This window comes from Fukomys damarensis, unplaced genomic scaffold (assembly GCF_012274545.1).
Source record: "Fukomys damarensis isolate Sample0158 unplaced genomic scaffold, DMR_v1.0_HiC HiC_scaffold_1, whole genome shotgun sequence".
NCBI classification, from domain to species: Eukaryota; Metazoa; Chordata; class Mammalia; order Rodentia; family Bathyergidae; genus Fukomys; species Fukomys damarensis.
This window is the reverse complement of record NW_022900913.1, coordinates 39,762,312-39,784,418: the sequence shown is the minus strand read 5'-3', so window position 1 is coordinate 39,784,418 and position 22,107 is coordinate 39,762,312. Positions and strand designations below refer to the sequence as shown.

Genomic DNA, 22,107 nt, shown 5'->3' with positions numbered 1-22,107 from the left:
ATATATATATATATATATATAGTGTAATATATAATATATAAAGTATGCTAAATCCTATATTTGCAATTTAAAAAGCTGTATGTTTTCATTCAAGAAAAATACTGGCAGTAACAGTATATACAATGTCATCACCCTCCATTAACAGAAAGGCAAGAGAAGATTAGAATGATATTTTTAGGCCTTTTTAGCTTGCTTTGGGGAAAGGAGGCTCTAGTTTCTATTAGTAATATATAATATATAAAGTATGCTAAATCCTATATTTGCAATTTAAAAAGCTGTATGTTTTCATTCAAGAAAAATACTGGCAGTAACAGTATATACAATGTCATCACCCTCCATTAACAGAAAGGCAAGAGAAGATTAGAATGATATTTTTAGGCCTTTTTAGCTTGCTTTGGGGAAAGGAGGCTCTAGTTTCTATTATCTACCTTGGGGAAGATGAAATCAGCTATTTGTGGCTGTCAAAGGGCAGAAAGCAAAGGCAAGGGACAGGAGGGCAGGAGATGATCAGAGAGATTTTGGTTCTGTGGCCACTTCTAAGACTTCCTAATGTTCTTCAGGTCAAAGTACTCAGCATGCATAAGTGCCATGCTTTTGGGTATTGTTTTCTGAGTCCCAATGATAAAGTTGATAAAGGCAGGAGGAAGGTAGTAGAAGATTTTTAGAGAACCCTATAGTCTATTAAAAGGTCTTTGACTTTTATCCTGAATGAGCTGGGGAGCCTTTGGAAGATTTTAAGTTGAAAAGAGACATAACGTGATGTACTTTAATGGGATTGTACTGGCTACTGTGTTGTAAGTAGGCTATAGGGAGATTTAAAGTAGAAGCAGAGAGCCAGTTGTAAGGCTTTTGTAATAGTCAAGACAACAGATGATAGCTGCTTAGACCATAGTGGTAAGGGTAGAAGTAGTGAGAAATAGTTTGATTCTGGATATATTTTGAAGTTGTTGCTGACAGAATTTCCTGATGGATTGACTGTGTGGTTTTACAGAAAAAGAAGTGCCAAAGATCATTTTGGCCTGAATAACTGAAGAAAAAAACCAAACAAACCAAACCAAACAAAAAGTTGCTGTTAACTAAGAGGAAGGAAGTTTCAGGAGATAAGTCATGGGATATGTTTTGGGATAAGTAATAAGGTTTTCCCCATCTCTCAATTTTTTGTACTGTGGCACAATACATGTAACATTACCATATCAAACCTTTTTAAGGGTAGAGTAAACAGTATTAAATACATTTATCATAATGTATAACCATTATCACCATCTATCTCCATGACTTTTTATCTTATAAATTGAAATTCTGTACCCCAAAATGCTTTGTTTTTATTGTGGTTGGTTTTTTTTTTTTTTTTTTTTGGTACTGTGGATTGAACTCAGGTCCTTGAACTTGCAAGGCAGGCAGCGGAACCACTGAGCTAAATCCCCAGCCCTAAAGTGCTTTGTTTTTAAAATTTTGAATTTAAGAAAAATAACTTCTCATATCCTTCTGCCCCAGCAACCACCATTCTGCTTTTGTATCTTATGTAAGTGGAATCATACAGTATCTGTCTTTTTGAGATTGGCTTATTTCACTTAACATTATATACTTAGGGTTGATTAATGTTGTAACATGTGCCAGAACTTCCTTCCTTTTTAAGGGTAAATAATCATCCATTCTCTTCCTATGATGCATTTTGCTTATCTGTTCATCTACCAATGAAGATGGAGATTATTTCCATGTTTCAGCTATTGTGAATATTGCTGCTATGAACACAAGTGTACAAATGTGTCTTGGAGACTCTGCTTTCAATTCTTTTGGATATGTACTCCCAGATGGCATTACTGGATCATATGGCAATACAAATTTTAATTTTTTTTAGGAGCCACCATAATGTTTTCTACCGTGGTTAGACTATTGTACATTCCCGTCAACACTGAACAAAGATTTTAATTTTTTTATATCCTTGGCAACACTTGTTATTGTTGTTTTGTTTTGTTTTTAACAGTAGTTGGTATGGTTTGAATATGTGTGCTCCCCCCTCACAATTCAAGTTGGAATCTAAGATGCAAATGATAAGTTACCTCCTTTAGGAGGTGAATGTCATAAACATTTTCATGTAGTTACTACCCTTTCATATCTTTGTGGGAGCTTGTTGGAGGCTCTAGCAGGGGAACACAGCTACTCATATACCCATGACAAACAGTCCTCCTCTGTGAGGGGGGTCTTCCTCTTTGACTGGATGCGCAGCATCAGGAGGGCTATACATGGAGTCATGAGGGAGGAAGTGGACACCAGCCTCGCAGCCATATCAGCCAAATCAACCCTGGCATTCGTTGGAATGACAGATGTCTCAGCCAGATTGCCCTCACATCCCCTTTTATATATTTTTGAGAGAAATATCTGTTCAGTTCCTTTGACCATTTTAAAAATAGCATTATTTGGTTCTTGTCCTTTCTTTTAGGAGTTCTCTATACATTCTGGATATTAATTACTCATCTGATACATGGCTAGCAATTATTTTCCTATTCTATGAACTGCCTTCTTAATCTGTTTTCTTTTAATACATAAAATGGTTTAGCTTTCATAAAATCCAGTTCTATTTTTTTTTATTCTTTGTCTTTGGCGTCGTATCTGAGAAATTATTACCAAATCCAATGTTGTGAAGCTTTTGTTCTGTATTTCCTTATAAGAATTTTATAGCTTTACATCTTTCATTGAGTCTTTGATCCCACTTTGAGTTGTTTTAAATATGGTATTAGGTAAGGGGTCAGTATTATTCTTCTGCACATGGGTATCCAGTTTTCCAAGCATCATTTGTTGAAAAGACTTGCCTTTTCTCATTGAATGTCTTGGTGCCCTTGTCAAAAACTATTTGTACATATGAAGGATTATTTCTGGGTTTTGTATTCTATTCCATTGGTATAATGTCTATCTTTTTTGTTAGCACCACACTCTCTTGATTTCTGTAGCTTTGTTTGAAATTCAGAAATGTAGATCCTCCAGTTTTGTTTTCAATTTTTTCTATTTATGGGCCCTTGAGATTCCATATAAATTTTATTGTGGATTTTTCTATTGTTATAGAAATACAGGAATTTTTATATGGGCTACATTGAATATGTAGATCATTTTACAAAGTATTGACAGTTTAATTATTTCCTTTCTACTCAATAAACAGAGAACTATTTCCATTTATTCATGTTTTCACTCATTTGTTTCAGCAGTGTTTTTGTGGTAATAGGTTTGTGGATCAAACTCAAGGGAGCTCTTATTACTGAGCTACATGACGTTCTTTTTTTTTTTTTTTTTTTTTTTTTTTTGAGACAGGGTTTTGCTAAATTGCTCAATCTGGCCTGCCTCAGCCTCCCAAGCAGCTGGGTTTATAGGTGTGTACCACCATATTTGGCCTAAGCAGGGTTTTATAGTTGTCATTTACAAGTCCTTCACCTCCTTAGTTAAATTAATTCCTATGTATTTTATCATTTTAAGTGTTATTATAAATGGAATTATTTTCATAGTTTCCTTTTCAGATCCTTCATTGTTAGTGTGCAGATATGCAACTGATTTGTATGTTGACTTTACAAAATTTTCTCATTGGCCATGACAGTTTGTTTTTTTTTTAAATCTGTAGGGTTTTGTATATATAAGATTATACTGTCTACAAAGAGATGATTTTGCTTTTAATTTGGATATTTTGGGTTCTTTTTTTTTTTGCCTAGTTACTCTAGCAATTAGAACTTGTAGTTACATGTTGAATAGAAGTGGTGAGACTATGCATCTTTCCCTTATTCCTTATCTTAGATGTTTTCAATTTTTCACTATTATGATAGTTACTTTGGCTTTTTCACATACAAATTTTATTATGTTGAGATGGTTTCTTTCTCTTTTTAATCATTAAAGGCGTTGAATTTTGTTAAATGTGTTTTGTATATGAATTGAATGATGATGTAGGTTGTATCCTTCATTTTGTTAGTGTGATGTATTACATTTATAGATCTTTGTATATTGAACTATACTTGCCTTCCAGGAATAAATCCCACTTGGTGAAAGCATATAATTTTTTAAAGTATGCTTTTGAATTTCGTTTGCTAAGAGGGGTTTTGTGTCAGTGTTCAAAAAGTCACTGTATAGTAATTTTCTTTTGTTTTATTTCTATTTGGCTTTGGTATCAAGGTTATACTTATTGAATGCATTAGGAATGTTACTCCTCTTTAATTTTTGGGAAAATTTGAGAAGGAATGATATTAGTTCTTCTTTATTTGGTAGAATCTTCCAGAAAAGCTGGGTTTTGGGCTGGGGATTTAGCTCAGTGGTGCCACCGCCTGCCTTGCAAGCAGAAGGACCTGAGTTCGACCCCTGGTACCCCCCAAAAAAAGTATATTTATTGGGCTAGGGATTTAGCTCAGTGGTTCCCCTGCCTGCCTCACAAACACAAGGACCCAAGTTCAATCCCTAGTACCAAAAAAAAAAAAAAAGTGTTTTGTCAGGCAGTTTTTGACTACAGTTTCAGTCTTTTAACTGTTATTTTCTTCCTGATTTAGTCTTGATTGGTTTGTGTTTCTAGTTTGTCCATTTCATCTAGGTTATACAATTTGTTGGAGTACAACTGTCTATAGTCTGATTATCCATTTTATTTCTGTAGAAGTAACATTAATATCCCACTTTCATTTCTGGGTTTACTGATTTGAGTCTTTTCTCTCTTTTTTCTTAAGTTCATCTAACAAAAGCTTTCTCAGTATTGTTTTTTTTTTTTAAGAATCATTTGGTTTCATGATTTTTCTCTATTGTTTTGTATTGCCTATTTTTTTCTTTCTTCCCTTTCTCTCTTCTTCTTTCCCTTTTCCCCCCTTTTCTTACCTGCTTCTTTTCCTTCCCTTTTCTCCCTTTTTTTTATAGGCTAGCAGGAATAGCAAAAGTTATGATGTACGTTTATGGGGAAGGATCACCCAATAGGAATGGGAGTTTTGGTGCAGGAAAGGGAGAAGAGTACTACGTGAGCAGTTTTGTGGAGGAGGCCAAAGTGAATACAGTCCAGTGAAGGGATTGGTTTTTGAACGGAGAAGACAGTTTATACACAACAGTAACTCCCATGTGCCCTAACAGCAAGGTAGAAAGACCTCAATTTGTCAAAGAAATACAAAATTTAGTAAGTTATTTTTATTACATAATTTAGATACCAACTAGGAGAAGTGCTGCTGATCCAAATTTCAGAGAAGACTGTTACTTGAATCTAGGGTATATGCCCTAATATTAAGTTACATTAAAGCATGATATTTCTGTTAAAGAGGCTTGAAAAAAGATTCTCCACATTACTGATCAGTGTGGTAGAGACAACTCTAAATTATGACTTGCCGTCAAAATTCTTTGGTTGAAATTTAGAAATTTGTATAGAAATTATGAAATACATGTATGTTATTGATACTTTTGATTCTTAATGGTGGGTTCAATTATCAAATTGATTTAGACTTGTGATTGTAAGTAAAATGTTTTTGCAACTAGAAATGGAATGTTAGAAAATTTAAGATTCACTAAGTTCTAAATTCAGTTTACTGGAATTAGAAGAATCTAGTACAGTACATGGAAACATTTTGTATGTGAAATGTTTACAGTGCCTTGAGAAAAATTGAATATATTATGTTTATAAATGTAAGCTAAAATTTTAAAGGGAGTTTAATTTTATGTTAGTCAGAGTCTCTCTCAAAAGTTATTTTTAGGGCCAGGGATTTGGCTCAGTTGTTGTTCCACCACCTGCCTCATAAGCACATGGGCCCAAGTTCGATCCCCTGTCCAAAAAAAAATTTTCTTTTTTGTTTTTTGAGACAGGGTCTCACTATGTACTTGAGACTGACCTGGAACTCACTATGTAGCCCAGGCTGGTCTCGAACTCACAGTGATCCTCCTGGCTCAGCCTCCCGAGTGCTGGGATTACAGGCGTGTGCCACCACGCCCGACTCCCCATCCACAAATTAAAAAAGTGATTTTTATAATTTAGTAGTTCATGACTCAAATGATGGGATTTCTAGGATTAAAATGAAAGGCATAAGGAACAACAGTTTTTTACATTTCTTGATCTGATAATTTAAACATTAATTTTCCAAAGTGAATAGACTTTTCTGTCTACACCAAATACCAAAAATCCTATACTCTCTATATGCCCGTTCCCTTGTACATGGATTTAAAAACCATTCAGTGGTTGTTTTATTTGTACCTTTAACTCTCACCTCTTTTAGACTTTCAGACTCAAGTATCAGACCACATACTGGACAGTTTCACATGGATATCTGTTAATAAGCATGCTGTATGCTTCTACAACCAAACTCTTGTTTTCTTTCCCATCCTTCTATTCCTAAACTTTAATTCCTTTGTTGTTGAAGTCTCAAATCTACGTCTCACCTTTGGTTCCTTTTCATTTAATTTCTGTCACTGGGAAGCTCTTCATGAAACCGATGACATGTTTAAATTAGTAACTGAAGGAGAGTTGACTAGTGGGAGTTGTATTTACAAAGCTATAGAAAAGGTACCATGAAATCATCCTTTGCCTCAAAAGAGGAGAGAGAGAGAGAGAGAGAGAGAGAGGGAGAGAGAGAGAGATTCTTTTGGACCCCAGAGTAAGAGAAGCTGGGTGGCCCTGCTTATATGATAAGACTGTGATTAGTCTGGTGTTGCTGGTTGCCTCCATTGACCTTGCAAATAGATCTCTCTTCTCTCTTCTGTAGCTGGTACCTCTAATTTGCTGAATTTAACTTGAAGCCAGAGGGTATAAGTGCCCATTGATGCTGTCTTTAGAAACTAGCCTCCTTGCACACAGTGCTGGCTGGGAAGCACTGAGATGGTCTGGGGACATACAGTTAAGATATCCAGCACAAAGGCAAGTGAACTTCACAATAGATGATTTCTAGAACATGTTCTAAATAGAATTTTTTCATCCACTTATTTTGTGAAGTTTTGTTTTGGTTTTGTTCCCTTGCCTATAAAAGAACTTGGAACTCTATTTTTCTTTATTATTTGTGGCCTTATTTTTTTGTGTGTGTATATTTAGTAATGATGTCCCCAGCCACACTTTAGGATATCACTGTCTCCTGAAATACTTTACTGGTTTAAGCAGAGCCTTAAAAGATTAGCAGGTCTGTTAATTGATATGCTTTTTGTAGCCCAAAAGTTTAGGAATATTTAGCATGTTAGCTTTTTGTTGCTGTGATAAAATACCCAAGAATTCAACCTAAAGGAGCAAAAGTGTATTTTAGCTCACAGTTTCAGTCTGTGGTCACTTGGCTTCATAGCTTTTAGGTCTGCAGTAAGACAAAAACATCAAGACACAAGGGTATAGCAGAGGAAATGTGTTCACTTTCATGATGAGGGGTGTGGGAGTGTGGGGGAGGTGGGAGGAGGATGTGGGGGGAGAGGGAGCCATGCTAGTGGGCTTGCTCTTCTTCCTGCTTTTGTTCCATCTGGCCTTTACCCTATTGTATGTTGCCATCCACATTCAGGGCTGAGCTCTTCCTTCCATGAGTCCCACGTTTTTCAGTTGTCTCTGCAGACACCTTCATGACACTCAGAAACTTGTTTTACTAATTTCCCAGGCATTTCTCAGTTCATTCAAGTTGAAAATCAAGGTTAATGACCACATAAGTTGTTGAGAATTGTATTAAAACTGAAGTCTGTTTATGTTTAAAGGACAATTAATTATTAGTCAAAGTGGTTTGTTGTTGTTGTGTTGCAGTAGTGGAGATTGAACTAAGGGCCTATTGAACTAAGAGCTGTGTCCTTAGCCCTTTGTTTTAATTTAATTTAATTTATTTTATTTTTTGACACAAGTCTTGGTAGGTTGCTCAGGCTTGCTCAAACTTTTTTCTGCCTCTGTCTCCAGTGCTAGAATTACAGGTGTATGTTGCCATGCCTAGTTTCAGAAGGTGATATTTTAATATGGTGTATTTTGTTTCCTAAGTCTTTAATCTTTTGTTTTGTAACTTTATTTTCATTTAAGCAAAATAAATACTAGGTGATTTTTATGTGTTATTCATAGCTTGTAAGTTGTGATTCAGTAGAACGTTCTAGGTTGCAGTTCAAGCTGCTGCTGAGGCCCCATCGTTTTTTAGGTTGATAGTGTGTCGTATGATTTAGTCTCCTCTTTGTGATCTGTTCATTTAACTCTCCTGTACATCCCGTTCTTGGTTCTTGAAAATGTGAAGTCCCTACCTTAACCTGAGTTGAATGAGAATTATATTTCTTGCCTCTACTTAATCAAACTGTATTTTCTGTGTATCTTTGTACTGTCTTGTTAATTCATTTTTTACTTCTTCCTATGAAGGACTGGATATAGCTTACAATAAAAACACATAATAAAGAACATGAGTAATATGATTAAACTTTGTAAAATGTTTAATACATGTGTATAACTTTGTATCATTTGAAAACATCTCATGCTTTAATATATCATATCTTTCACACTCCTGGAAGAAAGAAATTAGAAGTTTGTAAGAAATTTTTAAGATTAATAGCATAGCATTGAAAAAAGAGTTGCTGTCTTTATCCATATACAGTATTTATATTGGAAGCCTTGTTGGTTCAGGTAATCTCAGGACAGATTTTTAATTCTCTACCTGATCTCTTTGCTTTCAGATAACGTGACAGTGAGATCTTATTTTAATACATGCAGAATTTGTTAAGATTAAAATTTTTTAATCTTGGATTTTTACAGAGAATTCTTGCATTTTTCTTGTTGTCTTATTGTTATGTCTTAATCCCCTTGCATTTTTTTCTCATGTGAGCTCTGATCTTCTCAAATGTACTTTTGTACCTTTTGGTGATGAATATTTTACCTTTAGCAAGGCACTATTCTAATTTATTCATGAACATTTCCCTTGAGAAGATTATTTTAACAGTGTAATTATAAAATTGATATTTATACTAAAGTCAAAGAATCCTGAGTATCTCCTTTTCCACTTCTGGATAACCATGAGAGCTATGGATCGTTTTTAGGATGGAGTCATAATTACTTGTACAGAATAGCATATAGCATAAATTATTTCTACAGATTCAGCAATCAAATGAGCTATAATGTGATTGTCTTTTTTTTAAAAAAACAAAACAAAACATGTGCCTTTGTCTAATCATTTCCTTTCTCGTTCCCTTACAGTGTTTTCTTTAATATGACAACCTGAGGAAAGCCTTTGGATACTTTTGTTTTGGGAAAGCTGAATTTGTTAGCTAGAGATCAATTTTATTTTTACCTTTGTTTTTGCTAATCATAAATATGAATGCTCTATTTTTGTGTATGTCTTTCAGATGATTAGGGTTTTTTTGTGTTGTTATAACTGTTGTTTCATCATTATGGTGTGATACACAAATTGCAAAAGGGTGACTAGATGGATTATACATTACTTAGATAAGCATGTTGAAAACCAGAGTAGTTTTATTAAAAAAAAAAAAAGCCCTAGTCACACATCTTTAAGGAATTTTTAGGGAGTTTATATCTATGTTTCTAGGGGTAAAAAATAACCCACACTACTTCACTGTGCTTTTGTTTTTAATTAACAAAATCTAGGTGCTACACAGGGTTCTAAGTGTGCCCTGTCCCATTTTCTTCTTGCACAGTGTTAAAATTGAAAGGAAAGGAAGAATGCTCAGCTATGAATGTAAGAGCTGTCAGATATTTACCTCCTACACATACACAGCCTGTCTACATCTTCTTAACATGTAATAATTTGTTTATAGAAGTATAGAAAGGAAGAAGGAAATGCATATGCAATAGGTGAGCTGACTATAAAATAACAATGCAAAGATGGGACACTAATGGACCAAAACACGTTTGTTCAGGAAAATCCTAGCCATATTTATTATTAGTTCTTACCTTGCCCTCTGTCTGGATTCATCTTTACTCCTTTTGGACATTCATTTTTAAACCTCTGGCAATTTTTGTCAGAATAAGTTTATGGAAGTAGAAATTGAACAAATATTGTTGCATTTTTTTATGTCTTTTAGTTGTAGGAAAAGATAAAGTCTGCTGTCTGTTGGGCCAAAGAACAAAATGTATAGTCAATGGTGTTTTTGGCTGCCCTGCAAATGGCTGCTTCTACTTTGAGGAAAGTCCTACAACAGTTTGAAGCCAGAGCTCCTTTGCATTGCTGAAAGCAGTTACTGTTTTTCTCAACTCCCTTGCAGCCAAGATCCTGGCTTGGCCAGTTGGGTGCTCTAGTTTGATAGTCCATCACACCAGGCCAGAGTAGGCAGAGACAGACTCAGCTGCAGTGGAGTTTGACACAAGCTTGCGAGCAGTTAGTATAAGTGACACTTCTGAACTAGAAATCGTTGCTGTAATGTTAGCTTGGTTCTTGCAGTTCTTTAGCATTCTCATCAATTCTGTGCATTATTAGAATCTTTCTCATGCATCACTTTTAACCCTGTCTGGTACAAAAGGTAAAGGAGAACATGCTTTTAAAAAGCACTTGGGACATTCAAATATTGTATTTGTCTAATTGTTTGGGAACTCTGATAGAATAAGTGCTTTGTTTCCTATACACTCATACATGCACGTGTGCGCACACACACAGAGGAAGAGTTAGTGTATGGTATTCAGCTTTCATTTTATTTAGACTCTAAATATGTCAGATTCATGGGATCCATGTAATATCTTCATCAGTCTTCTTATATGATTTTTGTACCATCTATATAATTAGGGCCCTAACTTCAAGGAACCTAGTTTAAGGCATTTGTGCCTTTGTAAATCTCATGGACTGAAGTAAAATAAACTCTAAAATATTTATAATAAAGTCAGATGCTACTTTTAAACTTTTGGGGGAAAAGATTTTTGTTGATATTCGAGTTTTTTGGTAAGTGATTCTTAAGTGCTGAAAGAAAGATGTCTCATATATGATTCCAAGTGGATCTGCCTTATTCAGCTTCTGCTGGTGATGTTTGACAGTAGTCAGAAAGTGCCTCTTTAATAAAACACACCTTTAAATAACTCTCAGATTAATTCCAGCTTTTATAGTGAGAATATGTCTTGAACTACCACTGTTGCCAGCTCAGCTGTGGATCTGAAATATCCAGCTGTGCCGTCCCTGCCTCTCACATCAGCAATAACAGACTGCAATAAGAATCTGTCTGGCGCGTGTGTTGATGTGAGGCGAGATAACATCTAGCTCACTGTATGGCTCTTCAGTGCTAGACCATAGTGAACATTTGTCTTTGTCAGCAGTTAAGGCAATGTGATTTGAGGATGCACAGGGATCACACACACATCCATCCATTATGCTTCTGTCTAGGTCTACACAGAGATTCATATTCACAGAGAATTAGTGAATCTGTGGATTCACTGTATGTTTGTTTTTGTACTGGGGATCGAACTTGGGTCCTTGCTCTTGTGAAGCAGGTGGTGGCACCACTGAGCTAAATCCTTGGCCCACTGGTATGTTTAAAAGTTGTTTTTTAGAAGTTTTTCTTTCTTAGGGGAAAGGGAAAAAATCCAATAGAAATCTCATTATGTATCATATTATGATTGCTTTTAATTATTCTTATTATAGCAGATCAGAAGAATTACCTATATATCATTAGCCACCATATTGTATATGATTTCCTGTATTCTATCAAATCTTTGACCAGATAGATAGTGGAATAAACCAAACCTTGAATTACCTTTAATTATATATTATGAGAAAAATTCTGATTGGTGTTCACAAAAATCAATTTACTTTATGAAAACACTATTGTAAGTGAAGAAAATCCTCATAATAGTAATCATGATGATAATACCTATTGATTATTGACCACTACAGTTCCTCATATACTACCAGTGACTCTTATTTTCTAGATTAGATAACAGCTATTGGTGAAGTAGCTTATCTTGATTTCTGTAAGGCTCAATTTCAGGCTTGTTTGACCATGCATTTTAATGAACTCAATGCACTTATTAACCAGTGTGTACCTTAGCATGGCTCCCTTTCTGTATTTCTTAGTTTAAAAAAAAATGTTATTCTTTTTATCTGTTTCCATTCTGAGAAGATCTCAAATTTTGGATGGCTAAGAATATATAAGAATCCTTTTAAATCTGATTATCAGATACATGCCCTAACTTTTAAAACCTCACTTTTTGTTCATCTTGAAATACACTTACCAGGATTCATGAATGCCACTGATCAAGGATGACTGATGCACAGACTGGAAGCCACGTGGGCCCCTGGTCTGGTTCAGAGCAGCAGCACTCTCTTCCATTCAAAGTCTCAGATGTCTGCCCCTCTGTAAAGCTGTGAGGCCAATGTCTATAGCTGCTAAGCATGAAATCCCCTGCTTCTGTTTGTTTCTTTTGTTGCCACGAGTTAATAGGGACAGAGACAGGAGACAGCCCAGAACAAAGCAGAAATAATGGAGTATTTCACCCCAAAAAGGAATGTGGATTGAGAAATACAAAGGGTAAGGCAAAGACAGACTTAGTGTCCTGAGGCAGTGTGATGTATTGGCCAGAAACCTCAGTCCTGGGACAATTTCAGGCCAAAGCCTTCATCTGTGGGCTCAGAGCAGCCCCAATGGCCAAAAGGTTTGACCTATCTTCTTTAAAAACAATTTATTGTTTTTCCCACTGGTGTTTTGAAGGATGACAGGGTTTTTCACCTCAAAAAGTGGATTGCTCTTGCAGTATGGGGAGGGGTCTTCTGTTGGTCTGTGTCTGGCGGTCAAGGGCACTTGACAGCACTCCATCGCCTTGCTTATAACTGTTGTTGTAGTTGCCATTTTGAATTTATATTATTTTTATTTAATTGCAGGAATTGCTAGTTATTCCAAGGTATTAGGACATATTTGACAATCATTTTTCTCCTTACAAGTAGAAAGACAGGATTAGTTAATAAATTGTGTGTTCCTTACAAATCATTTCATTCATGTGCATTTCTGTATAATTCAGTTTGTTAATGCATTTTCTCCCTCTCTCTTGAATGCATTTTACTTCCCTAACACATTTTATTTTAGTGGTTTTTTTTTCTTTTTTAGTATTTGTTTCCTTTATTGAAGTAAGGTATATGAACATATATTAAGGAAGAAATTGTGAAGACTGTTTCAGTAGATACTGTTTTCCTTATTACCATGCTTAGAATCAGAAATCTCTATGGCCACCATGGGCTTCTCAACAGAGAAGCTTTGTCCTTTCTGGACAATAAAAGCTTAAATGAAAGAAGCAAACAGTAAAAAAGTAAAAGCAGCAGCCTTCACTATCTCTTTGTCTTCTAGTCTTTTCTTTTAACTTCTTGTTCTCTAATTCAGCAGGCAGTAACCTTAAGGATATTATTTCTCACCCAAGTTGTCTAATTTTGGGTAAAAATTGCAAGGTTCCCTTTCTCACAATGAAAGGTTCGTTAGCCATAAACCTGACAGTGTAAATAAAGAAGCAACACAAAGACTTGGACCTTCTCCTTCCTTTGCCAGGCATCTTTTTCTTCGATTACATAGCAGACTTATTTAAAGAACTCTTTTACCTCCTCAGAACAACTTGAGTTCAACAGCCCTGATCGATTCCCCATCCCCCAAACTCTGCCATGTAATCGTAGCTTAGTGCTTTTATCTGTGTGGCCCTCTGCATAGAATGGCTCTGTAAGGCTCTTCTGCATGAAGTACCTCAGATGTTAGAAATTTATCATTCCAGTGGATCCACAAACAGCTCTGGAGCCACACATACTAAGGTTTGAATTCTGCTCCATTCAGGCAAGAGAACTTGTTTGGTTCTCACTTTCCTTGCCTTAAAATCGGAATCATATAGTACTTTTCTCACTGGGTTGTTCCAGGAAATAAATGAATAAATACATACATATAAATCAGCTGAATAGTATTTCACTTTCTAGGACAATGATGGTGCATCTTTTAGAGCTTTCAGTGATACAAATAGCCTGCTGCAGCACCCATGCCATAGATTTGCCACCACACTTCTAGGATTTCCACTGTTGTTATAGCTCCCATAGAGCTCAAGCAGCTCTGAGAAGTCTTGCAACACATTTGGCATTGTGTTATATTTTGTATGGGCTTCCATTTTTGAAAGATAGATCCATCTTTGACTGTTAGAGTTGGAAAACATTTTGTTCTATATTAGATCATTTCAGATATTTAAGTACTTTGTGTTTTATTCATTGGACATGTAAACACTTCTAGAAATTGCTTTTTAAAACCTACTGGGCCAGGGATCTAGCTCAGTGGCGCCATGCCTGCCTCTCAAGCACAAGGTCCTGAGTTCAATCCCTGATACCACAAAAACCAAAAAACTTTTCATTGTGAAAGTTGATGAGGGTCAAAATATAAATGTGCTTCTTGCTGATTTTGAAGACAAATTGCATGAGAACTATACCTATGTCTAAAATTATGAGTGTTCTTTTAAGTCCCACCTTCTGAATGTTTCATTAATCTAACAAGTATTTAGATACTCTGTTAGGCCCCACCCTTTCTGTTTGTCATGGGAGTCATGGGTGTTTGATGAGGAGCCATAGATAAATAAGAAAGAAACTGGGGCTTTGGCAGTGACTGTGGGGGAAGTCTTAAAGTTGACTGAAGAAAATTTCCAGCAACTACACAGAGCTTCAAGCAAATTGAAATCATGCTTAAAATAAAATCTTGTGTTCATGATGAAAAACAGAGCATCCCTTGAAACATGCCATGTCTCAAAGAGCTGAGAATTTGTGATGAATTCAAGATGGTAGGAAATACTGGCAATGCAGAGGCTGGTGTCAAAGCAGGAGGCTGTTGAGCAAGTTTCTCATACAGAAGTATATAGTTGCAAGACAACTCTGTTGCTCTGTTTTGTTGCCTGGCCACCCTTGAAAGCTGTAAAATTAAGCTTTTTGGACCCGTATAGGAATAAGAATGGATGGATATGTCTTTGGGTCTGTGTACATATTTCTATGAGCTGATAAATCTGACAGTTGGAGAAAAAAGTACATGTGACATATATTACCTTCTGTGCTGTAAGCATGTATAACTGACAGGTGTAGAAGAAAGGATTAGTTAGTTCTCTGAGGGAACTCAGGAAGGTTTCCCAAGGAAAGTGGCTTTTAAACAGAACTTTCAATAGGGATCTGCCAAGTGGAGAGAAGGGAAGGCCTTTTATTCCTTGTGTCCAGGACTAGGATGGTGAGAACAGTAAGAGCTCAAATTGTTTGAGGGACTAGTGAGTGACTTGGTGGGTGGCTGGAGTCACTAAGGTAGAAAATGAGATATATAATTAACAGCTTAATTTGTAGTTCACAGGGTTGACTTACAGAACTAATATTTACTGAATGCCTACTGTGAACAGTGTTCTGCCAGGCTTGCCACATGTCTGACATTGCCCCTATCAAAAATGGGCATGTTTTAAGATGATATGGTTGTCTTAGTGCCCAGTCATCAGGCTGAAGTGGAAGCCCTTATTTTACCCTGATCACCTTTTGCTTCTTTTTTTTTTTTTTTATGTCTAGTACATAGGGCCTCTGTTCTTCTTTATATTTGTTTATTAGTATTCCTAATGCTTATGTTTCTGAATTTTAGTTACTTCATATTTCAGCCAAAGATTGCATGATTCACCCAAAGTCTACAACACAGTGTTATCACTGGCAATTTTAGACTGCTTTCTCTTGGACCTTGACATACCATTTCCTCACAACATTGGCAGAAGGTAGTGCATGCATGCTAAGGGAAACCAGCCTGTGTGCTGATATAACATAACATAGCAGATACCCTAGGTTCTTTCACAAAGGAGCAAGTCATGATTGACTCACTGGAAAAAGACTCATGAAATGAAGTAGTCTAGGTAGACTGTGACCTTAGTTGCCCCACATACAGTATAATCATAGTTCATATTAGTGTTGTTTTCTGTTTCCTGCTGGAAGTGAGGGCCAAGGTGTGTGTGTGTGTGTGTGTGTGTGTGTGTGTGTGTGTGTGTGTGTGTTGTCTTAGGATCAACTGGGTTGGGATAGAGCATGTGGAGACCAGTTCTGTGAGCTGATGAAAGAGAAGTATTCCAGTCTGGGCTGTATGTTGGGCTACCGGGTCCTTGCCCAAGGAGGCTAACTAGTAGTCAAGACACTTTAGGAAATTGCGTACCATAATGAGCAGTTATTTACCCATCTGATGCCTTTCTTAATAGAATATTAATGCCTTATAATATCTGACTGCAGAAAGGAAGCGGTAGATAGTGTTAAATGTTACTGGGTAATCATGGGGAAACTGAAGCATAGATAGGTTTATGGGGCTTGAGCAGAGTTACACAATGCCTTAGTGTCTGGCCTGGGAATGAAGCCCAAGATTGCCGCTTGCTGTCAGGACTGCCGACAGCATTGTGTTTCGCATTGTACAGCAGTGAAAAGGGCTTACTCTTCACAATGCAAGAGCTTCTGTAGGAGACAAGCACAATGAACTTTAGTACAGTATAGTCTAGAGGCCAAAATGAGTAATTTTAAGTAAATTGACTATAAGATCTAAAGCTTCACTAACTTTTTAAAAACAAATGAAAACTTTGTAAAGTGTTAGGAACTGACTTAAAAAAATTGAATATTTTCCTCCCATTTGAAGTGGCACATTTTTAGAAGTTTTATGTGGTTGGCTCACAAGCTAACACTTTTCCTGTTAACCATGGGATTTATTTATTTCTAATACATATTTCCAGTGTTTTGTGAACTATTGAAAATATTCTGACTTCTAATAACTATCAATTTAGCATTTATTTTCCAAAATCCCTTATTTCCGGGGCCTAAGTTTTGGGGGAAGACTATTATTTTATTCTGATTTCATTCAGATTCTTCTACAACAGAACTGCAGAGCATAGATTTTTAGGAAAACAGTAGGGCTGTGCAAAGGGAATTGTCAGAATCAATACATTCTGTGATTGGAACCATGAGGGAGAGATGACATCATCAGAAAGAATATAAAGAGAAAGGTAGAATATCATTGCTAAAATTGCCTTATATCATAAGTGTCTTAGGTGCCTTGGAGTTAACCAACAAGTGATGTAGATATTCATGAGCTTAGATACTGTCTTAGTTATTTTCTTTTTGCTAGGACAAAATACCTGACATATACAAGTTAAAAGAAGAAAAGCTTATTTTAATTCACAGTTTGTAGAGGTTTCATTCCCTAGGCTGGTTCCATGGTAAGGTTTCTGGGCCGAAGGCCATGGTAGAGAAGAAACAGTTCAGGGTATGGCAGGTAGTAGTCAGCATCCTTCCTTCTGCTTTCTTTAATTCCATCTAGGCTACAAGCATATTGGATGGTGCCATTGACCCCCCCCCGATGGGCTCTCCCAATATCTGCTCCCAGAACTATGCTAAACCAATCAGTGGATTGATCCAGTTATTACACCCTTAATCCAGAATCACACATCTAGATTCAGCTACTTCCAAAAGCCCCACCTATGAGCACATGAAGCTTACTGGGGACATCTAGATATAAGCCATAACAGATATGAAGTTCTTACCCTGGATTTTAGAGAAAGCATGAAAATGAACTTTTGGCCAAAACATGTAGAGCATTGCTGATATATAAATAATTTAAACAGTCACATAATTTCATTTTGTACATGACAGTTATAATAGTTTGGGCCGGGGTAGTTGGCTCAATCCCCCCAGGATACAGTCTAGTGGAATTCTGGCAGAGAAGGTGAGCAAGAATGAGGGTCTTCAGGGTAGGGAATAAAGTCCTTTCACAGTTACCATATGGAGAACCAAAAGAGCCTAGTAAGACAAACTGTGTGTTGCCTGTTTTAGTTGAATGTGGAAGACCTCTCCTAAATGTGAAGAGCTGCTAGCTAGTGGCCATCTTCAAAAGGATAATGTACATACACAAACCTGTCTATGGGCAAAATTCTTTATCATGAGTCTGGGAGACTTATTTTTCATGGATAACAAATGTTTGTGAAAAGTTAAACAATATCAGCTAGCCCGCACGTGAATCCAGGATATGATATATTAGCATCTAGGAGACTGTTTACAGTTCTGGTCATTAATCACGTAGGAGAAGTCATAATGGAACTAAATCATGGCCATTGAAAAGGGACTAATACGAAGGGGTAGGAGAAATTGATATATGAAGGCAGACTGAAATAATTAGGACTCCTGAGGCTTGAAAAGACTGAGAGCAAATGTGATGGGAGTATAATAAATCTGTGAAGAATATGAATCACAAAAAAGTGTTTGCCAGAATTTAGTAGAACCCCTGCAAAACTGAGGAAAAGTGAATTTAGGACAAAAAAACTAATTACCAAGGAAGATCCTGTACATCAAAACCACTCTTGGGAATTAGGCTACCTTCCAGCACTGAAGAAAAGTGAAAAAGCCAAGGGTTTCTCTGACACTATTTTCTTGAAACATAGGGAGCCAGAGAGGATAGAGTATACCTACTGTTAGCCTTTATATTTTCTTTTCTTAGGTCAAATTTACATGTCATTCAAGCTTGACATCAGTTGCTGGCGCAATCAAGGTCAGAGAAGACTGCCCTGACTGAGCAAGGGGTGGTTAAACAGAGACTTGCAAACTGATGAAGAACTGGCTAAGCCAGGAGATGAAGGAAGAGGGAACAGCATTGGAAAAGTGTCTCCAGTAAGAGAAAGTCAGCATGACTGAGGAAGAGTAGTGGGTAAGAGGCTGTTGGTTTGTCTGGAGCAGGACCTAGAGGGCCTTGTAGACTGTGACAAGGATTTGGACCCAAGAGAAGGGAGAAGTAACTGATGTGGTTTGAGCAGATAAAATCAGATTTTTCTCTTAGTAAGCAATCATGGTGTGAAGGACAGGGAAAGAGTGAATTTTTGGGAAATTGTAGGAGAACCTTATGTTGTCTAGGTAGATGGCCTGGGCTGGAGAGAACAGGGTGGATTCTTAGAGCTATTTCAGAGGTTGTATGGTCCAGCCTGGTTGATTGGATATGAGAAATAATCAGACTTGATTTATGTAAGTGTGACCCCTGGTTATGACTCAGATTTTATTTCAGTGAGAAGGATCCATACAAGCCCTTTGTTGGTTTCTTCTGTCATGATCTCTAGATGACCCAGAAGTGGGTATGTCTGCTTTCTTTTTTCTTGGCTTACTCTTCTTGTGTTCTTTCTTTATGAATCATTTAGGGCCTAAATATTTCAGGCTCTACAAAGCTGGCACATAGTTGGCCCTCATTAAATGGTTAAGTGGAAAGGTCACTTTGTGAATGACATTCAATTTTCCAAATTCCTGTACCTTTACTCTTGCAGAGCAAACAGGTTTGTGCAGTGAAGAAGCTATACTACAGTTCACGGTATCCAGGGTCAATTGACATGAGGCAGAATTTAGGAAAGCCCAAGAGGATAGTGATATATACGTAGTACGTAGACTACATTTAATGATTTTAAATCTTTTATTTTGGCTACAGATGATCATGTACCTCTATAATCTCAGTTATTCAAGAGGCTGAGGCAGGGATATTGAAAATTCAAGCCCAGATTGGCCAATTTAGCAAGACTGTTTCTCAAAAATAAAACAAGGGGGTTGAAAATGTAGCTCAGTGGTAGACCATTTACCGAGTATGCACAAAGCTCCCCCCAAACCAAGAGAAATAGCAAAACACCACTTTTTAAAAATTGAAATCAAAGAGTTCTAAGTCTAGAACAGAGAATGTTCATATGGACTTTTTGCTCTGCTTTACCAGCCATTGTTTACATTTTCCTGTGCTTGCTTTGTCACACTTCTCACCAGATTGAGATAAGAGATTTAGAATTTCGCTGAGCCAGTTAATTGCAGACACCAAGACCAAAGCTTTACCTCATCAGTTCTTAAGTGTGTTTTCTTAGAACAGTGATTTTTTTCCCCCTTACATAACACAGTACAGTTATTTAATTCAGGAAATGTAACCTTATAAAACACTGTTATCTAATGTGCAGTCTATATTCAGTCCTCACTGTTGTCCCAATACTGTCATTAATGGCACTTTTCCATCTCGATCAAGATCTAATCTAGGATACAATGAATTTTGTATTATATCTTTTTAATCTTCTTTAACCCAGAGTAGTTTCTTAACCTTTCTTTGACTTTTTAAGACATTGATATTTTAGAAAATAGATCATTTGTTTTCTAGGATTCTTTTTACTTTGGCTTTGTCTAATTTCCTCATGGTGAGGTTTATGGTGTGCATTTTGGTAGGAGCGCTATGTGGCGATGTCATGTTCAGCATGTTGCATCTGCCCCTGCAGGAAGAGGGGCAGCGGTGTAGACATGTCTTGTGACTGGAGATGGCAATTTTAATACTTGGTTAAGGTGATGTCATCCATGTTTCTTCACTCAAAAGTTAGCATTTTCCTCCTTACAATTCATAGATTACTTGTCTCAATATTTGTTTTAGTCATTTCAAATGTTACTAAGGTATATCTCCACTGTCTTATTTAGAATCACATTTTTCCTCTCTCTTGGCAGTGTTTTAGAGCGCTTTGCTGCAAGGGACCACCACCTGCGCGACCAGAGTATGATCTGGTATGCATAGGGCTCACAGGTTCTGGCAAGACCAGCCTGCTCTCAAAGCTGTGCAGTGAAAGCTCTGAGAATGTCGTGTCAACCACAGGTGAGTACCATCGGTCTATCCTTTCCTCCTTCTTACCCCAACTTTTCTAGTTTCCTATGCTACTTATATAACTATTCCTCTCCCTTCTATTTGTAGAGTGTCAGTCAGTATACTCATTTTAATTTTAAATATTCCATCTCTTTTTCAAAAAAGATTTATGGAGGGCTTAATAGCATTAAATTGCTGTAACCCTTATCCCTCTTGTTGATCATTTCAGTGGCACAGAATAAATCAAGAAAATATTATTACAGACTAATCCTGAAGTCAGGAACCCTAGTTCTCTGGCAAAGTGGATTTATGTCAGATCCACTGAATGCTGTCCTCCTTTGAAGTGTCACCCTAGGCTGCTTTTCTTGATTACCTACTCTTTAAACAGCACCACTGGTATAGTCTGAATTTTCTTCCCTCATTTTTCACCTGGACAGTAGTCACTGCAAGAAGACATTGATGAGCTTTACCATGTCTTTTGAAGAAAACTCAGTCAGGGACAATAGTTTTCAATTGGGAGATTTCATCTCTCTGTTGTCCAGAGGCCATTTGGTAATATGTGGAGACATTTGGCTGTCAAAACTGGGAAGGGTGATGATGGCTTCTAGATGGTAAGAGGCCAGTAGTAATACTGAATATCCCATAGTGTACAGGTAAGCCTCCACAACAGAGAACAAAACCCAGTGCCAGGACTGTCGTCAATACCAAAGTTGTCAGAGCCTGTCCTGAGTTTTTTGTCACTCCCCAAATGCTTCTTTCTCTTCTGGCAATGACACGAGAAAGAAGAATATACATTAGACAATAATAGAAAAATAGTTGTAGGAGATGAAGAACACAGTTGCCCTGGGAGGAGACCTGATGAGAAGCAGGGCAAGACATTTTGTAGAAAGTTGAAAAGATTGTATATTTAGCCATATTTTTGAGCACCTACTGTGTGCTAGGTCCAATCTTAGACACTAGGGATAAGCACTGATCCCAGTATTCCAAGGGACACAATCTGTTGGCCATGTAGACATTCAGTTCATGTCTAGAAATATATAAAAGCAAGAGCATGGGCGAAGGGCAGGATGCACTATGAAGTTTTCTGCATTGGATCTGAACTTGATTTGTTAGGCAGATAGAGAGGGACAAAAGTGTTGAGTAGGAAAAGAGAGAGGATTTAAGGAAAATTTGGATGAGATGGAGAGTTGTAGAAGAGAGTGAGGTCTCTGGGGAACCACATTTTTGCATGACTGCAATGTTCAGTAGAGTACCAGAAGACAGGTTATAAGAGAGGGATGATGGCTGAATCTGGGCAAAGTCTTTATATTGTTTTTAAAAATGTGAGCTTTCCTTGTAGATGATGTAGAGACATAAAGGTATTTTCAGCAGAAAAAACATGCTTAGAAGTTCCTTTGAGAAGGGTCAAGCCAGCCATGACATAGAAGTTGAATTATGAGGCACACTGTTGGAGGCAGAGTCAGGATAAATGTAATAGTGCAACCCAGTTGATGAAGGCCTCAGTGAAGGCAGAAATAGAGTGAACAGAGGAGGAAATAGATGGGATTCATTATGTGAGGACTAGAATTGACAGGAGTTGGTGAGTAATTGGGTTGGGAGGACAAAAAAGAAATAAGCCAAGGA

At 36.9% G+C, this 22,107-nt stretch overlaps 1 protein-coding gene across 4 annotated transcripts in view; it reads left to right on the top strand.

Annotated features, from left to right (window-relative positions):
• The window catches only part of Arl15 (ADP ribosylation factor like GTPase 15), a 410,147-nt gene that overhangs the window by 112,528 nt on the left and 275,512 nt on the right, over positions 1 to 22,107 (top strand). For all 4 annotated transcript variants that reach the window (XM_010626858.1, XM_010626857.3, XM_010626854.3 and 1 more), the window contains exon 2: positions 20,352 to 20,496. In XM_010626858.1, the coding sequence (XP_010625160.1) occupies positions 20,352 to 20,496 (145 nt within the window). The remainder of the gene's footprint in view (positions 1 to 20,351; positions 20,497 to 22,107) is intronic.